At 31.6% G+C, this 20,175-nt stretch overlaps 1 protein-coding gene across 2 annotated transcripts in view; it reads left to right on the top strand.

Moving 5' to 3' along the window:
• Positions 1–20,175, top strand: part of LOC121122175 (protein amalgam) — a 177,283-nt gene that overhangs the window by 24,806 nt on the left and 132,302 nt on the right. For both annotated transcript variants that reach the window (XM_071889802.1, XM_040717185.2), the window contains exons 2-3: positions 14,536–14,617; positions 14,715–15,066. In XM_071889802.1, the coding sequence (XP_071745903.1) occupies positions 14,925–15,066 (142 nt within the window). In that variant the 5' untranslated portion in view covers positions 14,536–14,617; positions 14,715–14,924. The remainder of the gene's footprint in view (positions 1–14,535; positions 14,618–14,714; positions 15,067–20,175) is intronic.

The raw sequence follows: 20,175 nt of genomic DNA, 5'->3' as shown, positions 1-20,175 counted from the left end.
GAAAAGGTAGCGTGATAACATAAAGGTAATTACGTTTTCAGTAGAAAAAGTGGATATATAAATACTCAAATCCATTAAATGAAGAACGTAATGCAAAATAATTAATATCTTATGAATTTTCACAATTGAGACAAATAACTAAGTAAGTACATAGTACATACTTAAAAGTTTCTGCACTGAAGAAATTAAATAAATGCATTCTTCTGTTGTAGTTTTTTTTTTTTGTCAAAAACTGTCATATTATGTGGAAGCTCTTTATAGAACATATGGATTAATTATTTTTATAATTTTGTACTTAATTCTCCCCTATATTGAGCTAGATTTTCGTTAGTGTTGCGTAGGGATGAGTGTTGGTTTCCGGTCTAAAAGTCCTAGAACGATCAGATACCAATATATTGTGGCGGGATATTATATAATTGTGACTTTATCATTTCCTTTGGTTGATGGGTGGCTGAGCAAATGGGCTATTGTGACACTTTTGACTGAAAAATTATTAATTTTATTTTATAAATACCAAATCTGACAAAAATAAATTAAATTTGAATGAACAGCTATTTTTTTTAATGGTTTTTTCTTAAAAGTTAGAAAATTTAAAATTTTTTTAAACGAAGGAATTTTTTAATTGTGATAACTTCAAAAATTCTTTTAAAGTAGGGCGGTCAATGGACCCTCTTGTTCCATCGCCCCTGGTCTAAATTGGTCTTTAAAAATCGGTCTACTATGGATTCTATAAATCAATAATTGTTGATGACGTCAGTTTTGTTTCAAAATTGTAACATTCACCTTCAATAATGGCATATGAAATTAAACATGTTTCATAAGTAATATTTGTACAACTCATATATTAGCATTAGGGGAAAAATCGGTTTATAGATTGAGACTGAATAAAATGTTCCACGGATTGAAAAATATAAGATTTCGGTCGAAGTTATGAGAACGTGGCCTGGACAGAAAATCAGTCCAAATCAGTCTACGAAAATCAATTAATACACAATCAAAAAAAAAATATTTGGTTGTTCCATATTTTACGGTCCAATCCAGTCTTAGGACTGTTGGTCCTTGAATGTTTTTTTCAATAAAATAATAGAAGATTACACATATTTTGGAAATTTTTTTTATAAGAATATTCATTTTTCATTATAATACAAACATATTGTATTTTTACTGAGTTATATAAATTATTATATTGAATAACAAAGTATTTAAAAATAGGGAAACCACCCTTAATGACGTCACGAGAGATCGATTTTATATTATTTAAGGAGCAAATGGGACCGGACTGAACCACAGTCCGCGTTCCTAGACACGTAATAATAATAATGATATTATTTTTAAAAGTGGATAATATTTATTTTAATTTGCCAAAAACGATAATTACTTTCATAATTACCTCTTTGTGGTTTGCAAACTATACAATCATTTTATAAAACGATTACTTCATTAATTTTTTCTATTCCCAACTTTTTCTTTTTTAAACCATAGAAAAATATTATGACTTATAATTGCTAATTTAAAGCTTTTATTCACCTAAGGATAAGAATATGAAGTTTTCTGAAGGATTAAAACTATAAAATGTATTTATTATTATCTATAAGGTGAGAAAAGTCCTTAGACTGAAAGTTCTAATCAAATCCAAGTCCTTCATGGAGTCCAGTGGTAGTCCTCAGATTTCTTTTCAGCTAATTTCTATTGTAAAATTATATTAACCTTGGGTATAGATTGGATTTTTGTAAGAACGCGGGGAGAAGGCGAGAACGAGACTTATGATTTTATTGAAATATGACCCACGTTAATATCAGCATGATTTTTGGAGGAAAAAAATGCATTACTGATGTTAAAGAAGATAACTTTCTACATTTAAAATAACATTAGTATAGAGAAAATATTACAAATACACATAGACTCATATAGATTTATCTTATTGCCCATTTTTAAAACAATTAACATCAAAGATAAGCGATAATGCTTACTTCAGCGGGATAAGTTAATATTACAAAGACCTATTAAGTTTAGAAGAAAGAGAGCTTACGTAACAACCGTTTAATTTTACTCTTTATTAGTACACTTCTTTTTCAACTAGACTCCATCATATTCAAAACATGATTGAACATTCGTGTGTCCTCATAAAAGAACCAGAGTAACTTTGAAGATTTGTGGAGGAGTTAATTGTAAGTCCTTGTTTGACTTCAAGTAGAATTATGGATCGATATTGTAGTCATTCTTGCCAATGTTCTTGTTTATTTCCTTCTATCCCTCATTACACCTGATAGTAACTGATCTAATCAAACATCATGACAGCTAAACTGCTCTTCTCTAAAACATTCTTCAAATTGTTAGTGTTTTCAATACTATTTATAACTCTACAACAAATGTTCTATGTTACTCTCCGTCTTTCATCACCACAATCAATAGTGACTACTTTATACTGAGAGATGCTCTCTTCAAAAACTAAAGAATAATGATAACATCTTTAGAAAATAAAAAATAAAACACTCATCAAATAACCAACCAGAAAACGATTTCATTTGTGTTACGGTCATATTAACTTGTTACTATCAACTAAGGATCCAAAGTAAGATTGACTATGACTTTTTTTAAATTTAAAAAATATTTTCTAGTTTTATTAATATGGCGTGTCACACACGCTCGTTGCTAAATTATTATTAGGTTTTTTATATCAAACTTTCATCAATTTTTATTCGTGATGATAAAAAAATACCCTAGGTTTGTTTTTGACATTACAGATCATCGCTGTTTTGTAGACTCGTGATAACTCGGTTTTGCCACTTCTCACTATAAAGAAAATAGGAATTTGGATTTTATTAAATTTACTAATAACTTTTAAACAATATTCGCTATAATTACCCATTTTGGGACACTTGTGTGAAACATTCATTTGTTGCTATTTATATTGTCTAAATATTAATTAATATAACCAATTTGTTGTCATTGCAAATTTGTCGAGATATTACAAGTCTACGAAATCCACAATTTTTATTATAGCGAATTTAAACATAATTTTTTCACATATTATAGATATTATATCAAAAGTCTACAAAACAGCGGCGAAATGAGTTACAAAAAATGGCCTACATCATATCCGTTGATGTAAAAAAATGCCTTAATTTCATATTTACTTCACTTATTATTTTTTCAAGGGATTTTGTTTCTGCATTCCCGCTCTTATTTAATACTTGAAAGCGTATCAGCTGACATTATGTTTTGGCAGTCCTCGGACTCTGTTTTCTCATCTCTTATTATCATTGACTAAAAATGTGCTTCCCGATAGCAACTATTTACATTTCGAAGACAAAACTTCATTAATTAAAAGACAAAGTTGTTAAAATTTAGTAACCCATTAAATCAAATGAATTCTTTTAATATAAATGCTAAGGCCAATGATACTAAAAACCAGAACAGGTTACCCAATGATGCAATCAAATCAACCTTGTTGCGTGTTTAAAATCTGAATAAGGCATTATTTTATTGGTGGGAAGGACTGCCTAATATTTATTTAAGTTACATTACATGAGCTTAAATGTCAAATAAAGCTGATAAATAAATAAATTTAAAAACGTGATTGCACCAGTTTATGTGAAAATAGTCGGGCCTCATCGAAACAGCCTAATATTTTGATAAGAAAATGAATTTCCATATATGTTAATTTAAACTTCAAATCCAAAATGGTCATGATTTGAAGAAGGGATTTATATTTGGATCTTGAGTGATGAGTATTGCCTCAATAACTAAGTGATCCCATGTGAGTCCGGAAGTTATTATAATTCCCAATATATTGATATATTTTTAGTTATTTCAGAATCATATGTTCTCACTTTTTGACTAAATAATTTTTGGGATAACTTTTCTTTTTGTAAAAGAAAAAAGTCTATTGTCAAAAATTACCGGGTGGTATATGAAAATCTGAACACTTTGACTTTTTAAACTTCAACAAGATTTAATTTCTTAATTAACAATAGAATATCATCAAAATTAATACTATACGTAGATGCATATCTGAGCTCTCTTAATCATTAATGTAGCTGCCCTTAGCGGCATTGGACTCAAAATGGCCTCTCCATTCTCACAATGCTATTTCAACCCACTTTTTAATAGGTCTCTTGACAGTCTGGTGTGAAACCTTGAGATCTCTTGCATGGACCCTCATGGACTAGAGAGGATTGGACTGGGCTGTTTTATTTTTAACTCCTCCTAGTCCAGGTTTACCTTTTTTTGACAGGACCTTTAATCTTCTGCAACGTGTCGGACTTGCTGATGGTGTAAACGGTGGTCCTAGAGACACCAAGTGTCAAGGAGTGTGCGAAGGGATTTTCGTCCATCACGTTCAAGTCTCATTTTCTCGACTTGTACGTAAGCTAAAGAGCTCAGGGTTTTTTGTAATGTTTAGTTACTGTTTGTTTATGTGTTAATATATCGGAACATTAATTAATTTCAATCACTCAACCTTCATTAACAATTGAGTTAGTAAGTGTTCAGATTTCAATAGACCACCTGGTAAATAAAATAATTTTTTTGACAAATTTATTAAAAGTTTGACTTCAAGCACGATCATTTACACAATTTAATTAGAACTTTGACAATTTTTTTTGCTAGCACAGGGAAAACTATCACTCGTGGGTAAACTTTATCTAAGATCAAAACATTTTTTAAAATTTTACATTATTAACAGTTTCATATTTTATGGAACTCTTAAAATATAGTACACATAGATGGAGCTTCTTTTTTTTTTTTTACATCAATTACGGTTAGTTCCAATCTTCAAAAGACAGCTGTCAAATTTTCATGATATTTAGTTCTTAGATTGTGAATTATTGTGTTAAATGTGACGATACATTTGTTATTTCCAAAACAATGAATCAAAAACAATTTAGTGTTTTAATTTTACACTGCTTTTTGATGGGGAAAACTACTGTTTAAGTTGAGTAATGGATTAAAGAGTATTATGCGGACTCCATTCTATCAGAAACAAGAAGTAAACGTTGGGTTGCTGACTTCAAACAGTGTCTTAGAAATGAAAATGAGGAGGTAACAACAGAAATCATCAAAAAAATTCACAAAATCGTTTTGAAAGGTGGAAAAGTGGAGTTGTGATATTGTAAAGATATCAAAATGATGTGTTTTCTTTATATTTCATGAGCGTTTGTCCATGGTAAAGCTCTGCTCAAAGTGAGTGCTACGTTTGTTCACTGTTGACAAAAAAAAAAATGCTGATTATTCTGAGCAGTTTTTGCCCATGTTTAAACGTAGCCAACCGAAAATCTTGCGTTAGTAACTTCATAACTTCACTTTGTATTCAAAGCGATTATCTTTTGAGTAGATAACCACTTGTGAATCATGTCTAAAGTGCTCAAAAACACAACGATATTCTAAAAAGCGCCCTTGGTATTTTTGGATGTGGATGGCATAATATTCATAAACTACCTTAAGAAAGGTAATACTATCAATAGTAAATATTATATTGCGTTATGTGAGCGTTTGAAGGACGAAATCAGGAGAAGACTCCCCCATTTAAAGAAGAAGAAAGTTCTGTTTGACCAGGTTTACTCATCGTGCCGCAAGTCAATTAAAACAATGATAAAACAACATGAATTGAACTTTGAATTGCTTCCTCATCCACCACTCTCCAAATTTGCCTCCGAGCGACTACTGGTTGCTTGCATTCATAAAAAAAAATGATTGCCTGTGAGAACTTTCACTTCAATGCAGAAGTTATCGCTGAAGCGTTTAATAACAGGGACATAAGAATGTTAGACCAGTGCTGGAATGATTGTGTTGTTGTTAAGAGAGATTAAATTGATGAATAATGCCAATTTTGATAATAAAAAAACACGTGTTTTCTTTTTTAAGCCCGGTACTTTTTCGTCAAATGTTACTGTAAATGTATACGAATCATGATATACATCAGGGACCAATATAATACAAGTGTTTCCTTTAAGTTATCATATTCCCCCCCCCTTTTTACTGTCTAGATATTTGATAATATACAGTGCACCTTGACCACGCTCGATGCTACGGCTGCCGAGATTAAATATAACTAATTTGTTATTTATTAGATAAAATATGTCATGGTCTAACATCCAAATATATTTATATATGCAGATAAACTTTGCTTTATTAACATATATATAGGGTGCACAACCTATCTCTGAGACAACTTTTGTGCACTCTCTTGGCTAAACACGGGCACTTCCGTCAAGTTTTCAGAATCTCCACTTTTTCAATATCTGATAACTGGTTGAAGAAAAAATTACGTTTGAAAAAAGACAAAAAACTTTTTTGCAGCCTAGATAGGTTTCACACCCTGTACATGTAGGGATAGTTCACTAAAATATACATCAAAGCTTATATAAAATAGAAAAAAGTATCAAATTCTTGTAGAACACGTCAAATGGCGTGTACATGTTCATGACCATACCTAGGCTAAAAAGAGTCTCAATCTAAGTAGAATAATGATTATCATTATTTAAAAAGAAAATCGATTAGTAATGAGAAAAGGGGAGTAGGGGTGAGGGGGGTGAGGTAGAGAAAGGTGGATCATGAGCAAAGACATTATTTTTATTATTGTTACAAAGATCCATGGTCTTAAGGTATTATGTAGAGATACTTTTATTCTCATTATCATTAGTTGAAAAAGTTGTTTGAAAATGCATTTAACCAGGAAAATGATAATTATGAGAATAAAGACCTTAATAGGACATATGTGGTGCGTACGCATAAAATCAATCTTGAACAAAAATCAAGAAAAGGAGAACATCCTAAAGTAATATTTAACTTCATATATACCGAGTGGTACATTGAAATCTGAGCACTTTGTAATTCAATAATTAATGAAGCTTGAGTGATTGAAATTAATTCATATTTCGATATATTAAAGCATAATCAATTAGTTACAAAGCCAAACAAACACTTGAGCTCTTTAGGTTACGCACAAGTCGAGAGAATGACACAAAAACGTCATTGAAGAATTTCCATTCGCACACTCCAAGCAGTTAGGGGTCTCCAGGACCACTGTCTACGCCGTCAGCAAGTTTGAAACGTTGGAAAGGGAGAAGGTCTCTGTAAAGACGGCAAAATTGGATCCGAAAGAGTTAAAAAAAAAAAACCTAGTTCCATTTCCTCATGTCCATAAGGGCCCATGCAAGAGATCTCGGGGGTTTCGACTGTACAGATAGCTATCTAACAAAGGGCATGGAAATATACTATTGAGGGTGGAGAGGCCACTTATGACATACACAAGCATTGAAATTAACTCCTCGGTTGTAAGACTCTTTTGAACTTTTTTGACACTTTTTGCCCCCCCAGATGTGATGCCAACACACTCGAGGGAAAACCTACAGTGTCCGTTATTTTATCACAAATTTATTCACAAATATAAATAGGTAGTAAGTCATACTACCTTTTTCAGTTTCGCCGCCATCTTGTTTTGATTTGAAAAAACAAAAAACAAAAAAAAAATATTTCTGGAAATGGAAATTTCTTTCCCGTGAAAAATAATTTTATTTCTATTCGTGTCAGCCAAGAACGATTAGGGTATCTATACAGAATATATGATGGTATAGAATGCAACAACACTACAATTTTAATTCTTCATATGTGTGACATCAACACAAAAGGAATCTTAGTCAATTATCAAGAAAATAAGAAGTCACTAATTTACTACCTAACGTCTTTCGAGCACTTTTAGAGTAAGGACATATGGACCCTTCTTCCCCAGATCTCAAGGTAATGCACTTCTGTATATTTTCCATTCTGGAAAAGGAGGTTAGTGAGACTTCCTACCGTATCGTCGACGACTTGAAGGCCGCCATAGGGTCCTTATGGGACAACTTGTTGGAGGAGACCATCCGTACAGCGTGTAGAAAAGTTCCAAAGTGTGTGACAGCTGTAGTTGCCGAAAGGATGGCCATGTGGAATGAACTGGCACTTATTTTAGAGGAAATTTTCTGCTGATTGTAAGGGTAATAAAAGATTTTTCGGGAAATAAATATTTGTGCACTTTATTGGCTATAGAAGTTGCGAAAAAATACTTATGGGTCACCCAGTAAATATAGCCATGGGAGCTGGAATGTATTATCACGTGGGATGGAGAAATTATATAATTGTGACGTCATAAGGATTTTTTTAAGGGTTGAATTTGTTTTTTATTTCGAAAAAATTATAGCATATAAAATTTCTTAGACGAGATGATTTTTTTATTAGTGATAACTATAAAAATTCCGCATAAATAAGGAATAATAGTCATATAGAGTCAAGGTTAAGAGTTAAGGTACCCAAGGATTTTAGTGATAGTTTAGAGCCTTTATTAGATTCAAAGACTTAAATTGGCTCAGAAATGACTATTTTCAAATAAAATATATCAATTTCACGTTCTTTTATTGTGACGATTAATTTTGCGCACTTTAAGGGCAATTTGTGTCGCACATCATGACAAATAGAAATTGAAGACTATTTGGTGATGAATAGAAATGTAATTCACACTCAAAATGGAGTGTGAATCAAATTAGCTGGATTTTGTGTTTATGGTCCACATATTCTAATTTCTAGATTAATATTTATCTCCTTAGTAATTTAAACATATGTTAGACTTGATGATTTCCATTAATTTATCCACATGTTTGACAATCGGCCTTAAAGAGCGAACATCTTTGACATCAAAATTGCCGGAACAGAATTGACGAAACTAAGATACCACATGATTGGCTGTTACAGTATCAGGAACATAAACTCTATTCACATTTTCAACCTTGTGGCTTGCGTTTTCCCCTTGTTCGAAGAAAAACTGCAAAATATGGCCTATTTTCTCTTTGTTGGGGAGCATCTAGTACAACCGTTCAAACAATACTGAGTCACACGATCACAAAAATGTCTAAAATGTTTACAAAATCTTATCTTTCTAACACTTTCTAAGTTTAACACTTACAACGCGAGATACAAATTACTAAAGTCATATATTGGAAAAATAATGGATTGCTTTTTGCTACACTCTTTATAATCTATATGCCGGGGGATCCATTAAAATCTGATCACTTGAATGGAGTAATTGAGATTAATTCATATTCTGATATATTAAAGCATACACAATTAGTTAGAAAACATAACAAACATGAGCTCTCTAGGTTAGGTACAAGTCCAGAAAATGACACTTGAAAGGGAATTTCCATTCGTGCACTCCAAGGAGCTGGGCGTCTCCAGGACCCCCATCTACGCTGTCAACAAGTCCAAACGTTAAAGTTGAAGAAAAGCTATTTAAAAGTACCATACTGTACTTGGATCAGTTAAAGAAAACAGTCCATACTAATCGCCGCAAATTCCATAATGGTCCATGCGTAATATCTCGGATTTTTACACCAGACTGTCCAGAGAGGTATCAAAAGTTGGTGGAAAGAGCCTTGTGAGAGAGGAGAGGCCACTTGTGACACCAGCAATGAAAGAAACCCATCTCCTCCTTTTCAAGACTCTTTTTGACACTTTTGGTTCCCTCCACCCCTGTGCCAACCCCTTGGACTACACATTTTGAGTGTATGTATGTCCAGGGAAAGGCGTGCAGTATCTTTCATCCAAACAGCGAGGCCCTCAAAGCCACTTTCATCCAGTACTGGAACCCCATGATAAAGCACTACATCTGCATCAGTTGTCAGGTCTTCTACCACCCCCTGGAAGCCATCATTGCCCCTAAAGACGGCTACATTAATGATTAAGAGAGCTCAGACAAACATCTATTCATAATACTATTAATTTTGTTGGAATTCCATTGTTATTTAATAAATTATATCTTATTGAAGTCTAAAATTCAAAGTGTTGAGATTTTAATGGACCATTTCTTTATTCGATCTGTAAGTGAAGTTTGCAGGATCTTTAAAAATGTAAAACAATATATCAATAGAAATGCAAGACAATTTAATGGAGAATACAAATGTTATCCAGAAGTGTATTTGAGAAAAATTATGCCAGTTTGTTTTTGTGTTGATGGGACACAAATGTTTTCTACAATATTTATTTATAAAAAACAAGCATTTAATAAACTCTTATTGACTTTTTCTTGATCAGTTGTAGCCTGATATACATAAATTTTTCCTCTTCAGAACAAGTCTTCAGAATAGTACTAACCCAATAAACTAGATAAAAATTACGTTGGTTTATTTTTTACTCTGATGATAATTCTTGATAAGGAAAATGTAATACATAATATTCAAAGTATGATAATGTTTTACTCAGTTGTAGAGAAAGAGAAAATAAATATTGTTTTATATATGGTTCGTCAACATAAAATAATCTTGGACAAAAAAAAAAAATGATAAATTGCAATTTTATTTATAATTTCATAAAAATGTAAAAAGAAAATAATCTGAATCTACTGTGTGTGTAACAAAAATGCAGCGTGTATTAAAAATTAAATAAATTCCAAACAAATTAACGTAAGACATTATTTGAAGGAGCAATTTTGGGACCTTCATTTTTACAAATTTTGTAAGCAGAACCGGTTGCGTGATGTCGTCGAAGAAGCGTAGAGTGTGCTTGATTGGCTTCACGCGGAGTTCCTGTTTGTGAGGTGGTCACAAGTGCGGAAGGGAACAGGCTCACTATTTTAAGGGTTAGGAAGACGGATGAGGGTCGTGGTAGCTATGAACGGAAGCCTGGGAGTAGGGGGCATAACATACAGCGATCGGAGGAGTTCATGAGTGCCTTGAGAGACAGTACTGAGGCAAATCTTCAAACCTTCATGAGCAATCTCACAAAAAAAAAAAAAAAAAAAAAAAAAAAATGTTATCGATAGGAGGATCAGGAATGCTAAGAAAGATATTGGCCCCAAGAGCTAAGTCCGTCAGAAATGCCAGCTCATAACAGCAATGTTAAAGTCCGCCACATTGAACAAAGCCAAAAAAACTCCTAAATAGAAATTTAGGGAAATTTCTGGTACTGAACATCCTTCCTCACCAGATCTCAACTCAATTGACTAGAGGATTTAGGGCACTATTAAACCCAAGGTCTTAGTTGTCCCCACATAATTACAGTTGGGATGAAGACATCCATTGAGGGGGACGGTATGGATAGAGTCGTCCATAGGACTATATTGGGAGGGGGATTTGGTATTTGGATGTTTAATTTTTTAATTTCAAAAATTTTAATTATTTGAAAAAAAATCCAGATCCACATTTGTTTAGAAAAAATTAAAAATTAAATTTCTAATATTAAACTTTTGGAGAAAAATTTTAAAAATCCATAGCTATTTACAATAAATTATATTTTTTGGAAGAAATATTAAATTTTTTGGAATTTTTTTTCGAAAATCCACGGCTGTTCATAAGAAATTAAATTTAAAACGAGAGAGAAGCTTCAAAATTTCACTCCTTCGTTGCTCCATTTTACTCGTTCTCGTTTGTTTTGTTTTTAAGTGAGTCGAAACTTTACATAAGGAATTTTGAGTTACAAAACCTATATAAGAACAACCCTGTAGTATTAAAAAAATATATAAGCTACAGCAGTAACTATTCGTAATTTTGGTTTACTTTTTTCAACTTCAGTATTTCTAACCACTCATATAAAAAATGGGCCTGAAATGTTTGAGTGTAGGCGTCCTATTAAACTAGGTATTAGCTTGGATATGGATACGTTTATGATTTTTGAATCAAAAAAGTCTAAATTTATTTAGTAAAATCGGTAACTGAAAGATAAATTATGTTGGGATTAGTCTTACACAAAATTGGTCTGAATTTAAAATTCAATCTATAATCAATTCTATAGATAGATTGCTCATGAAGTCGTGTGTGTTTAAAAATGTCCCAGTAACGTTATATGAAATTAAATGTGTTGCGTAAGTCATTATGTGCAACTCATAAATCGGGAGTGGGTCTATAGATTGAGATCGAAAAACATCGGTATATAAAAATATGTATATTGAAACTGAAAAAATGGTATGTAACGACGTAGTTCAATTGCCAAAAGTACTACGGGGAAATTATTGTCTTGAACTCAATGTGCGTAGGTTTGATACTTTGTTGATCCTACAGTAGGGTATATATACATAATGTACATATATGGACTTCAAAGACAATTATTCACTAGGTCAGATGGAGTTATTGTAATACATAAATGTTAAAAATTCTTTTAATTTTTTTCATTCCCTTGTAGATGGCCATTGTATTAACTTCTCCCTCTGAAGTAAGGATTCTGGCCTATCTTTGGTTTATATTGTTAAAAATACATAACAAAATAAATATTAAAATATGTATTCAAACATACTGATAATAGTTTCCATGCTCTAAGAAGGGCGTCTGGAGAGTTTGGCTATAGGGGCTATATCCCTCCCAAAATAAATTCATATGTGCTTTTTACTAGAAAATTTAATATTTGTATTTCTTTTTGGAAAAATTTAATTTTTTTTTGTACAGCTCTGGATTTTGGAAACTTTTTCTGAGAAATTTAATTTCTGAAATTTTTTCCAAAAAGATTAAGCAAGCCCCCACAATGTATAATCGTGCGAACGCCTCTGACTAATGCTATTTTAAATGCAAAAGGTTCTTCTCTGAATCGCAGAAAAAGAAAAAAACCGTATTACAGGATGTTAACAAGGGTATTATTTCAGTAGTAATAACATAAGTATTGCTCACATCTTTTCCTTTCACTCATATAAAATCACATCCCTCCTCAAGTTCCATTAATCTGTATCTGTATATATATAAAAGAGAAATTGTGTGTGGTGTGTGTTTGTACATGTCCTTTATACGTTCCCACACCGTTGAACCTAGGAGACTAAAATTTTGTATGGGTCCCTTTTTTGACCTTGGACAGGCTAAAACGGGGTTGTCGATTTTTTGGGAGGTCAAATAAGGGGGGCTTATACTATACCCAAAAATCATTTTTGGTAGCTCAAGGAGACTAGATAGGGGGTTGAGTGATTTATCAAAAAGTAATTGGCGTTTCAAAAAACAACTATAAGAATAACAACGTTTTCTAAATTTGTTAAAAATCAAAAAAGTTATGGGCTAAAAAAGAAATCGGTGAAAATTGCAATTTTCTTTATTTTAGGTGCAATAAAATGAACTTTCAATGTAATGTGGGATTAGTAAATATAATAAAGTTTGTAGAAATTTGTCTGGAGATTCGTTTCATATAAATTTGCCAAATAAAAATTGATGTTTAACCTAAATATCTGTCATTTTCTGAATATTTTTATAATTTTTTATTATCTTTTTTTCCATTTTTTCATCAAACGTCAATTTTCAGGTTTTTAAGAAAAAATGCCACAAAACGATGCTTTTTGCACAAAAAACTGCCTACGCAACATCTTTCTAGGCGTATTTTTGATTCCCGGAAAATTTGATTAAATAACTTTTGCAATATTTTGCAAAAATGAACCAATTATCGAGGGTTATTTTTTTCGAGAACATTATTCTTCATAACTTTTTTGTTTTTGCTATTTTTTATTATTAAATATTTTTTTTCGCAGAATTATTACAAAAATTTTTTGGTGATTTTCTTCGGGAATTTCAATTTGGGGATTTTTTGATATCAATAATAAATGAACTTCTCATCTAGACAATTTTTTAAATGCATATATGTTGGTATGTTTTTTGAAGCTTATAACACAATATTTTTATAATATTCATAATAATACTATTAAGGTTACAAGAGGCAATAGTAAGAGTAACTATTATTATTTCTTTTTTATGGGAGTGGGGGTTGGGGTGGAGGGTTACTATTTACCTTACTTAACCAGATAGATATAGTGTTTAGAATCCAAGAGAATAAGAATTATCAGGATTTTTTTCGACAACAATAAATATTCATATTATAATTGTTAGTATATAGAATTATTTTCTGAATATTTTTTTTAAATTTTCTCAATTAATTTGACAATTTTCAATATGATTTCCCTCTCCCTCCTTAGCCCGAGCAACGGCGAGTAATCCTTAGCCACTAATGATATAAAATTCATTTATATTGTTCCATATATTCCCAAAGCTTCGTATTTGAAATTTAAAATGTGTTTTTGAATATGAGATAGTGTCGTGTCAGTTCTTATTTATCCGGTTCAGTGTAGATGTCTACTGATACTTAATTATTAATCAGTGCAACTCCATCCAAAAAATAATCAGTTCTCAAGAAAATTAAATTGTGGTGAGCTCCCCGTCTGGAGCAGAATATCGGTCAAATCTGTCTAGAAAAGTCATTTCAGTCGTAACTGAAAAGAGTATCAAAGCTTTTGTTAAACATCTGAGTATATATATAAAATAGAGTTTGGTTGTGTCCTTTATGTGTGACCATACCGTTGAATAGTTTATGTTTTGTGTTTACTTTAAAGAAAAATACAGAATGAACCCTTTTTCCTTCTATTAATTCACAATAGATGAATCTGAGTCAAAATACATGATTACAATGAACTGCACAAGAGATGAAAAATGCGTATATACTATATTTTAGATGAATCAGAACTAGATCTCTTTGTAACCCTTTGCTAGTAATTATATATTTAAAAAACAACAACATACATTTAAGATTATATAATTTTTTTTTCAGGTTTAAGAGTTTCTTCGGATGTGTTTGATAAAGTTTTTGTTTGAGGGACGTCCTGGAAGGTGATCTACAAACTTACATAATGGTGGGTGAAAAAAAAACAACCACTTTCCTTATAAGATGTTGATTATTATATAATTTCTTAATTATACAATGTATTAATTATTTATTTATTTTTTTAGGTCCAATAATTTGGATGGACATGTAACTCAACAATAACCTGAATGGTAATTGGCCTTCATCTGTCTACATCCCGGATCCATTCAATGCTTCTTTGGTTCTCCCAACAACCTAATAACTATTCCTTTTAATAATAAAAAATTGTGATTCACTTTCCAATCCTTTGAGCCTCTCAAGAAAACAAAAAGAAGCCAATTTTTAAATTAAAAACAATGAGAACCCTTTCTTTATCAGACCATACATTGGAAGCGTTACATGGATCGTCCCACCCCCGTCGAAAAAGCAACTTCCTTTTGAATCTTTTATTATTCCAAATCATCTTTGAACTGGGGCTTCCTCAAGTTATTGGCGAAGGTAAGAAATGGGCAGGGGCTCTTCTTTCCATTCATTTATATAATAGGATAAAAAAACTATGAATGATGTACACGATATGTGTTCAAAAATTTAGCTGATTTTTTAAATTTCGCGGGCAACGTACATTTGGAATTCTCAATTTTTTCATTTTTTTTATGTTAGTTCCTCGCCACAAATCTATATTTACTGTTTCATTTTTTTTATATGTTTATTTTGTTTGTGAGAGGCATAGCGGTTATAAGTATTTAACATGCTTGACGATTTTATAGAATTGAAAAACAGGGATCCATGAATTTGCATCAAATCTTGAGTAAAAAATGAAAATAAGTGCTCTAAAACACTTGAGATATTGAAGGTGACATACAGTGAAACTATTCTGATTAAAAAAAAATGTTTACAAGTGTTACAAACTCTTCCTAGATGTACAGGAAGATCCCAATGACGAGCTTCGCTTTTGAAGTTTTGATGACTGTTTTTTTTTTCAACTATCGTGACGTAGTGCATCAGGAGTTTCTTCCATATGGTTTTATGATTAATAAAGAGTATTATCTTGAAGTTATGCACCGATTGTGAGAAGCAATTCGAAGAAAATGTTTGCAAATGTGGAAAAATAATTAATGTTTTTTTGCATTGACGATAATTCCCCATCTCACTCATCTTTGCTTTTGAGAGATTTCTTGGCTAAAAAAATACCACAATCACGCCTTATTCACCATATTCACCGGAATTGGCCGCATATGACTTTTTCTTTTTCCCAAAACTGCAGACATCTATGAAATGACGGAGATTTACAACGATTGAGGAGATAAAAACTGCATCGCTGGAAGAGTTAAAGGCTTTACCGAAAAGTGCTCATGATAAGTACTTCGAGGATTCGAAAAAGCGTTGACACAAGAGAATTGTGTCTGAGGTGGATTAATTTGAATAGGTATAGATAAATATTGATGAATACAATAATATTTTTCCTAAACATACAAAGTTATCTTAATTTTTGGACACCCCTAGTATATACAAGCCACTTGCTTCGATATCCTATATCAATACATTATTTATTAAATAATGCAAGGAAGTGATTCATGATTTGTATAGCATACAGGGTTGACCATGTTTAACTACCTCCTGAACAATAAGTGAAACATTTAACTCTGTTATTTCACTTTGAAAATAAGAGATTGAGCGTCAGCCTTAAGTTAGTTGTGTAACTTTGAATTCAAGACATGTATTTACGATGAAGGAGAACCGGAGGAACACCATTATTGAATTGGCTTGCGTAGGACACAGCTTAGTGGATATAAAGAAGTTGCTCAGATATCCAAAGAGCAAAGTTTACGACGTCTACAACTGTTGTAAGGAGGAGAGGCATGTAAGAAAAAATCCCACAAGTCCTGGAGTGCTAATGAATGCACAGCCATATTCCTCGTAGGCCGGAAATTGATCCGGATGCAGTGAAAGGTAGTCTGGATTTATCTGATCAATCATCTAGGTTTTTTAGTACTAAAATATATTTTTCAATATAAAGAAATTAATCGAAACTTAAAGTAAGTATATTGGAATTTTTAAGCCCCATAAAAATTTAATAACTTAATTGGCTACGAAAAAAACTGCAAAGTCGTGATTCGTAATCAAAATATAGTGAAGTATTGTTTTTCTACTGCTTATATCCAAACTTTTCACGAAACAATATTTCCTTGTTATTGAATAAATACAGTTTTCATTGTTGCTGAGGGATTATTTATTTATTTCGACCTGCGGTGATAATCAAAGCCTATAACAACTTATATTTATAAAATATAAAAACTATCATTTTTAGTAAAAGTAATATATTTAAGATAAGAATATTAACATTTCAAAAATAACGTGAAAGTGCAAAGAAAAAATTAATAAAATAAAATAATCAAAAAAATGTAAATAGTACCATATATATACTAACTCGATTTATGTTGGAGCACCGGGCATATGAGAACTATGCCTCATTGGCCTATGGAACCTTCCAATTGGTTGTATCGTTTGTCGTTGAGTCTTTAGGTTGATTTTTTGTGGAGTATGGGGCAAAGAGGCAAAGTAGAAGTATAAAATCATACTCCAAAAAATCTACGAATAACGATACGGACAATAGAGAAGGGTTCATAAAGCATAGTTCCACTTTGTCCATTGTACACACAAAAAATCGACATAATATGTCAAAAAATAAAAAAATAAAAGAATTCACAACAAATCATCCCTCGAGATCAGCCTCACTTCTCTGGCGAAAGAATATAATTCCATTGACTATCCGATCCATAGTAAAAGTTATTCTGGAAAATGTAAATGTTTGGTTTTAGGAGGTAAATGGTGTTGTGATGAGAGAATCTCGTTTCGTGGAAAAGGTAACCTTTATTTAGTTTCCAAGGGAGGGAGATTTTTTTTTTTGTTTAAAACTTGGTGGAGCTTAATTATATACTCAATGGCACATCTATGATACAGACTGATCAGAATTTAGCAAAACAAAGTCAGTATCACCCAATGTTGTGTCGGTCCTAATTCATTTAGCCTTACAGCTGTCAGTCCTTGCATTTTTCATTAAAAGGTTGGTGGTTTATTAACACAAATAAGATATATTTATTAAGAGCAATGCACATGTCTTGGGGGAAAAAAAACCATTCATGTCTTCATTATAATGCAATATATTACAAACATATTCTATTTCAACTTCATTATATAATTTAAAGTTATTATACAGAGTACGGCAATATAACCTCTTTTTTTGTAATGTTTGTCAATCAGTCTATAAAATCAGTAGCGGAGTGGTTCGGGTATCATTCTAGAGACAATAGAGTCAGTCACTATCATGCCTTCGAGTAGTATATATGGGGGGGGCTTGGTTTTTGGAACTTTTTTGATAAAAATCCAAAAATTAACATTAAAATTTTTGGAAAAAAAAACATTCAAAAGTTCTTAGCTATTGTCATAATTTATTTGTTTTAGGAAAATATTGCAAAAATTCCTAGCTCTACACTAAAAATTATATTTTTGAAAAAAAAAAAAAAATATTACATATAAAATTTTTCTGAAAAAGCTTTCAAATATTATATTCCATAGCTATCCATAGAAAATGAAATTTGTTGGAGATAAATTGGAAAATGAAATATCAAATATTAATTTTTTTGGAGAAAAATTACATAAAAACAACTCTTGACAAAAAAAAAAAAAAAATTGGTAAAAAAATTTCAACATTAAGTTTTTTTTCTGCTGCATAATTTGACCGAATGACTTTTTTTTAGAACATAAATCTTTTTTGAAAAATTATTCCATTTTACCGAAAAAATTTCTAATTGAAAGAAAAATTCTGAAAGTGGGGGGGAGGGGGCTTCAAACCCTTTAGCCCACCCCCTGCAACTCTCTTGACTTTATGTATATTATAGTTGGAAGAGGAGAAATTATGCCGAATTACGAAATCATATAAAAATTGGGAAGTCGTGATATCCTGGCTGTGATCATGATATAGTGATATAAAAAGAGGGAAGCATCTGCATGACTTACATTTTATCTATCATCTAACTGTAAACAAGTTTATTCTCTCATACATATAATTAGTTGATTATTACGTAATTACATTTTATATGAGGGAAAAACCATTCAATCTACTCCTTCAATTGTATCTACATAGTGACGTAGTTAGGTTTTGAATCATTCTAAGGAATAATTATACAATGGGAAGTCAGGTTTACATTTTTTTAAGAGCCATTGAAAGCTCAAAGTCCCATCTCAAATCTGTACAAAATTTTAATATATTTATAGCCCCAAATGAAGGAATTTTTGCTTTTTACTAAAGGATTTAATGTTTGATTTTTTTTATTTTAAATTTAATATTTGAAGTTTAATTAAATTTTTCATATTTTTTTTCCAAAAATGATTATTTTACTGTAAATAACTATGAATTTTTGAAATTTTTCAAAACAAATAAATAATATATAATTTTTTTGTGACTAGTTGGGGATTTTCAGTAAGAAAAAACCCAATTATTTGAAGTTTATTCCAAAAACAAAGCACTCCCACAAGAAAATATATATATATATATAACCATGCAGAATCCCCTGGATCATTAAGACCAAATCGCTCCTTGTGTACCCCGCCGATTTCTTATGATTCCGCTGTCTGATGCCATCTCTTTCTTTGTCAGCAAAAACATTGTTGTATCAAAAAACTTTAGTAAAGTTTTGGACATAGCTGCTCCAGATACAAATAAAATTGAATTTACAGAAGTGTGCCGTTGTTACCCCTTGCCATTTGTCCACAACAATACAGAGATTTCAAATCCGAAGGTCATACTCATTCCTTTAATGCTAAAAAACACAGGAAAAAATAAAAAAAGAGCTTGATTAAGGAATATTGTATAATTGTTATGCAAGGTAACAACTGACATAGGCCCATGTGGGGTTTGATGTCTCTTTACACGTGTCAAAATGGAATCAAATCATACTCTAATTGTTATATATAACTTTATGATTTTTTTTTGTGGGTAAATTATATTTTGGATATTTATTCTGTATTTTTCTTAAAAATACATTATGCACTTTTTTTAAACTAAATATATTTTGTTAATTATTGGTCACATAACATCATACGATAAAGCGTTGAAAAGGCAGGTGTTTATACTATAGACGCTTATTCGGACAATTTTGCTTGACTGCTTCAGTTGTGAATTATCTTGCGTCAGGTATTGAGGTCTCAAAGGAAGTAATTGCAATATTTTACATTTTTACTGCCTGAAAGGGAAAAAGTGGTCGAAAGGACAAAGAAAATGTTTGAGGTACACGGAGCCGATACACTTTCGGTTCGTGTTGCACAGCAGTGCCTCGAGTGATTTTTTTTGCAGCTCAATTCTGCCTTCTAATGAGAACAACCCAACTTTTTGAAGCTGGGGATCGAGCGGAGGCGGACAGCATTGGTGAATATGAGACAACAATTTTCGGTATATAAAAAAAGACAAAAATAAACACGGTAACACTGACAATTTGAAGAATGTTAGCCAAGAGAGCAGATTAGCCGTCATCATGTTTCATTAAATTAGCTGCAAGCAGCTGCTATATGAAGGAAATAAACATTAATCCCACTCCTTATCTAGCAAGG

The sequence above is a fragment of the Lepeophtheirus salmonis genome, chromosome 7, assembly GCF_016086655.4.
Source record: "Lepeophtheirus salmonis chromosome 7, UVic_Lsal_1.4, whole genome shotgun sequence".
NCBI lineage: Eukaryota > Metazoa > Arthropoda > Copepoda > Siphonostomatoida > Caligidae > Lepeophtheirus > Lepeophtheirus salmonis.
This window is presented reverse-complemented; position numbering and strand designations above follow the sequence as displayed.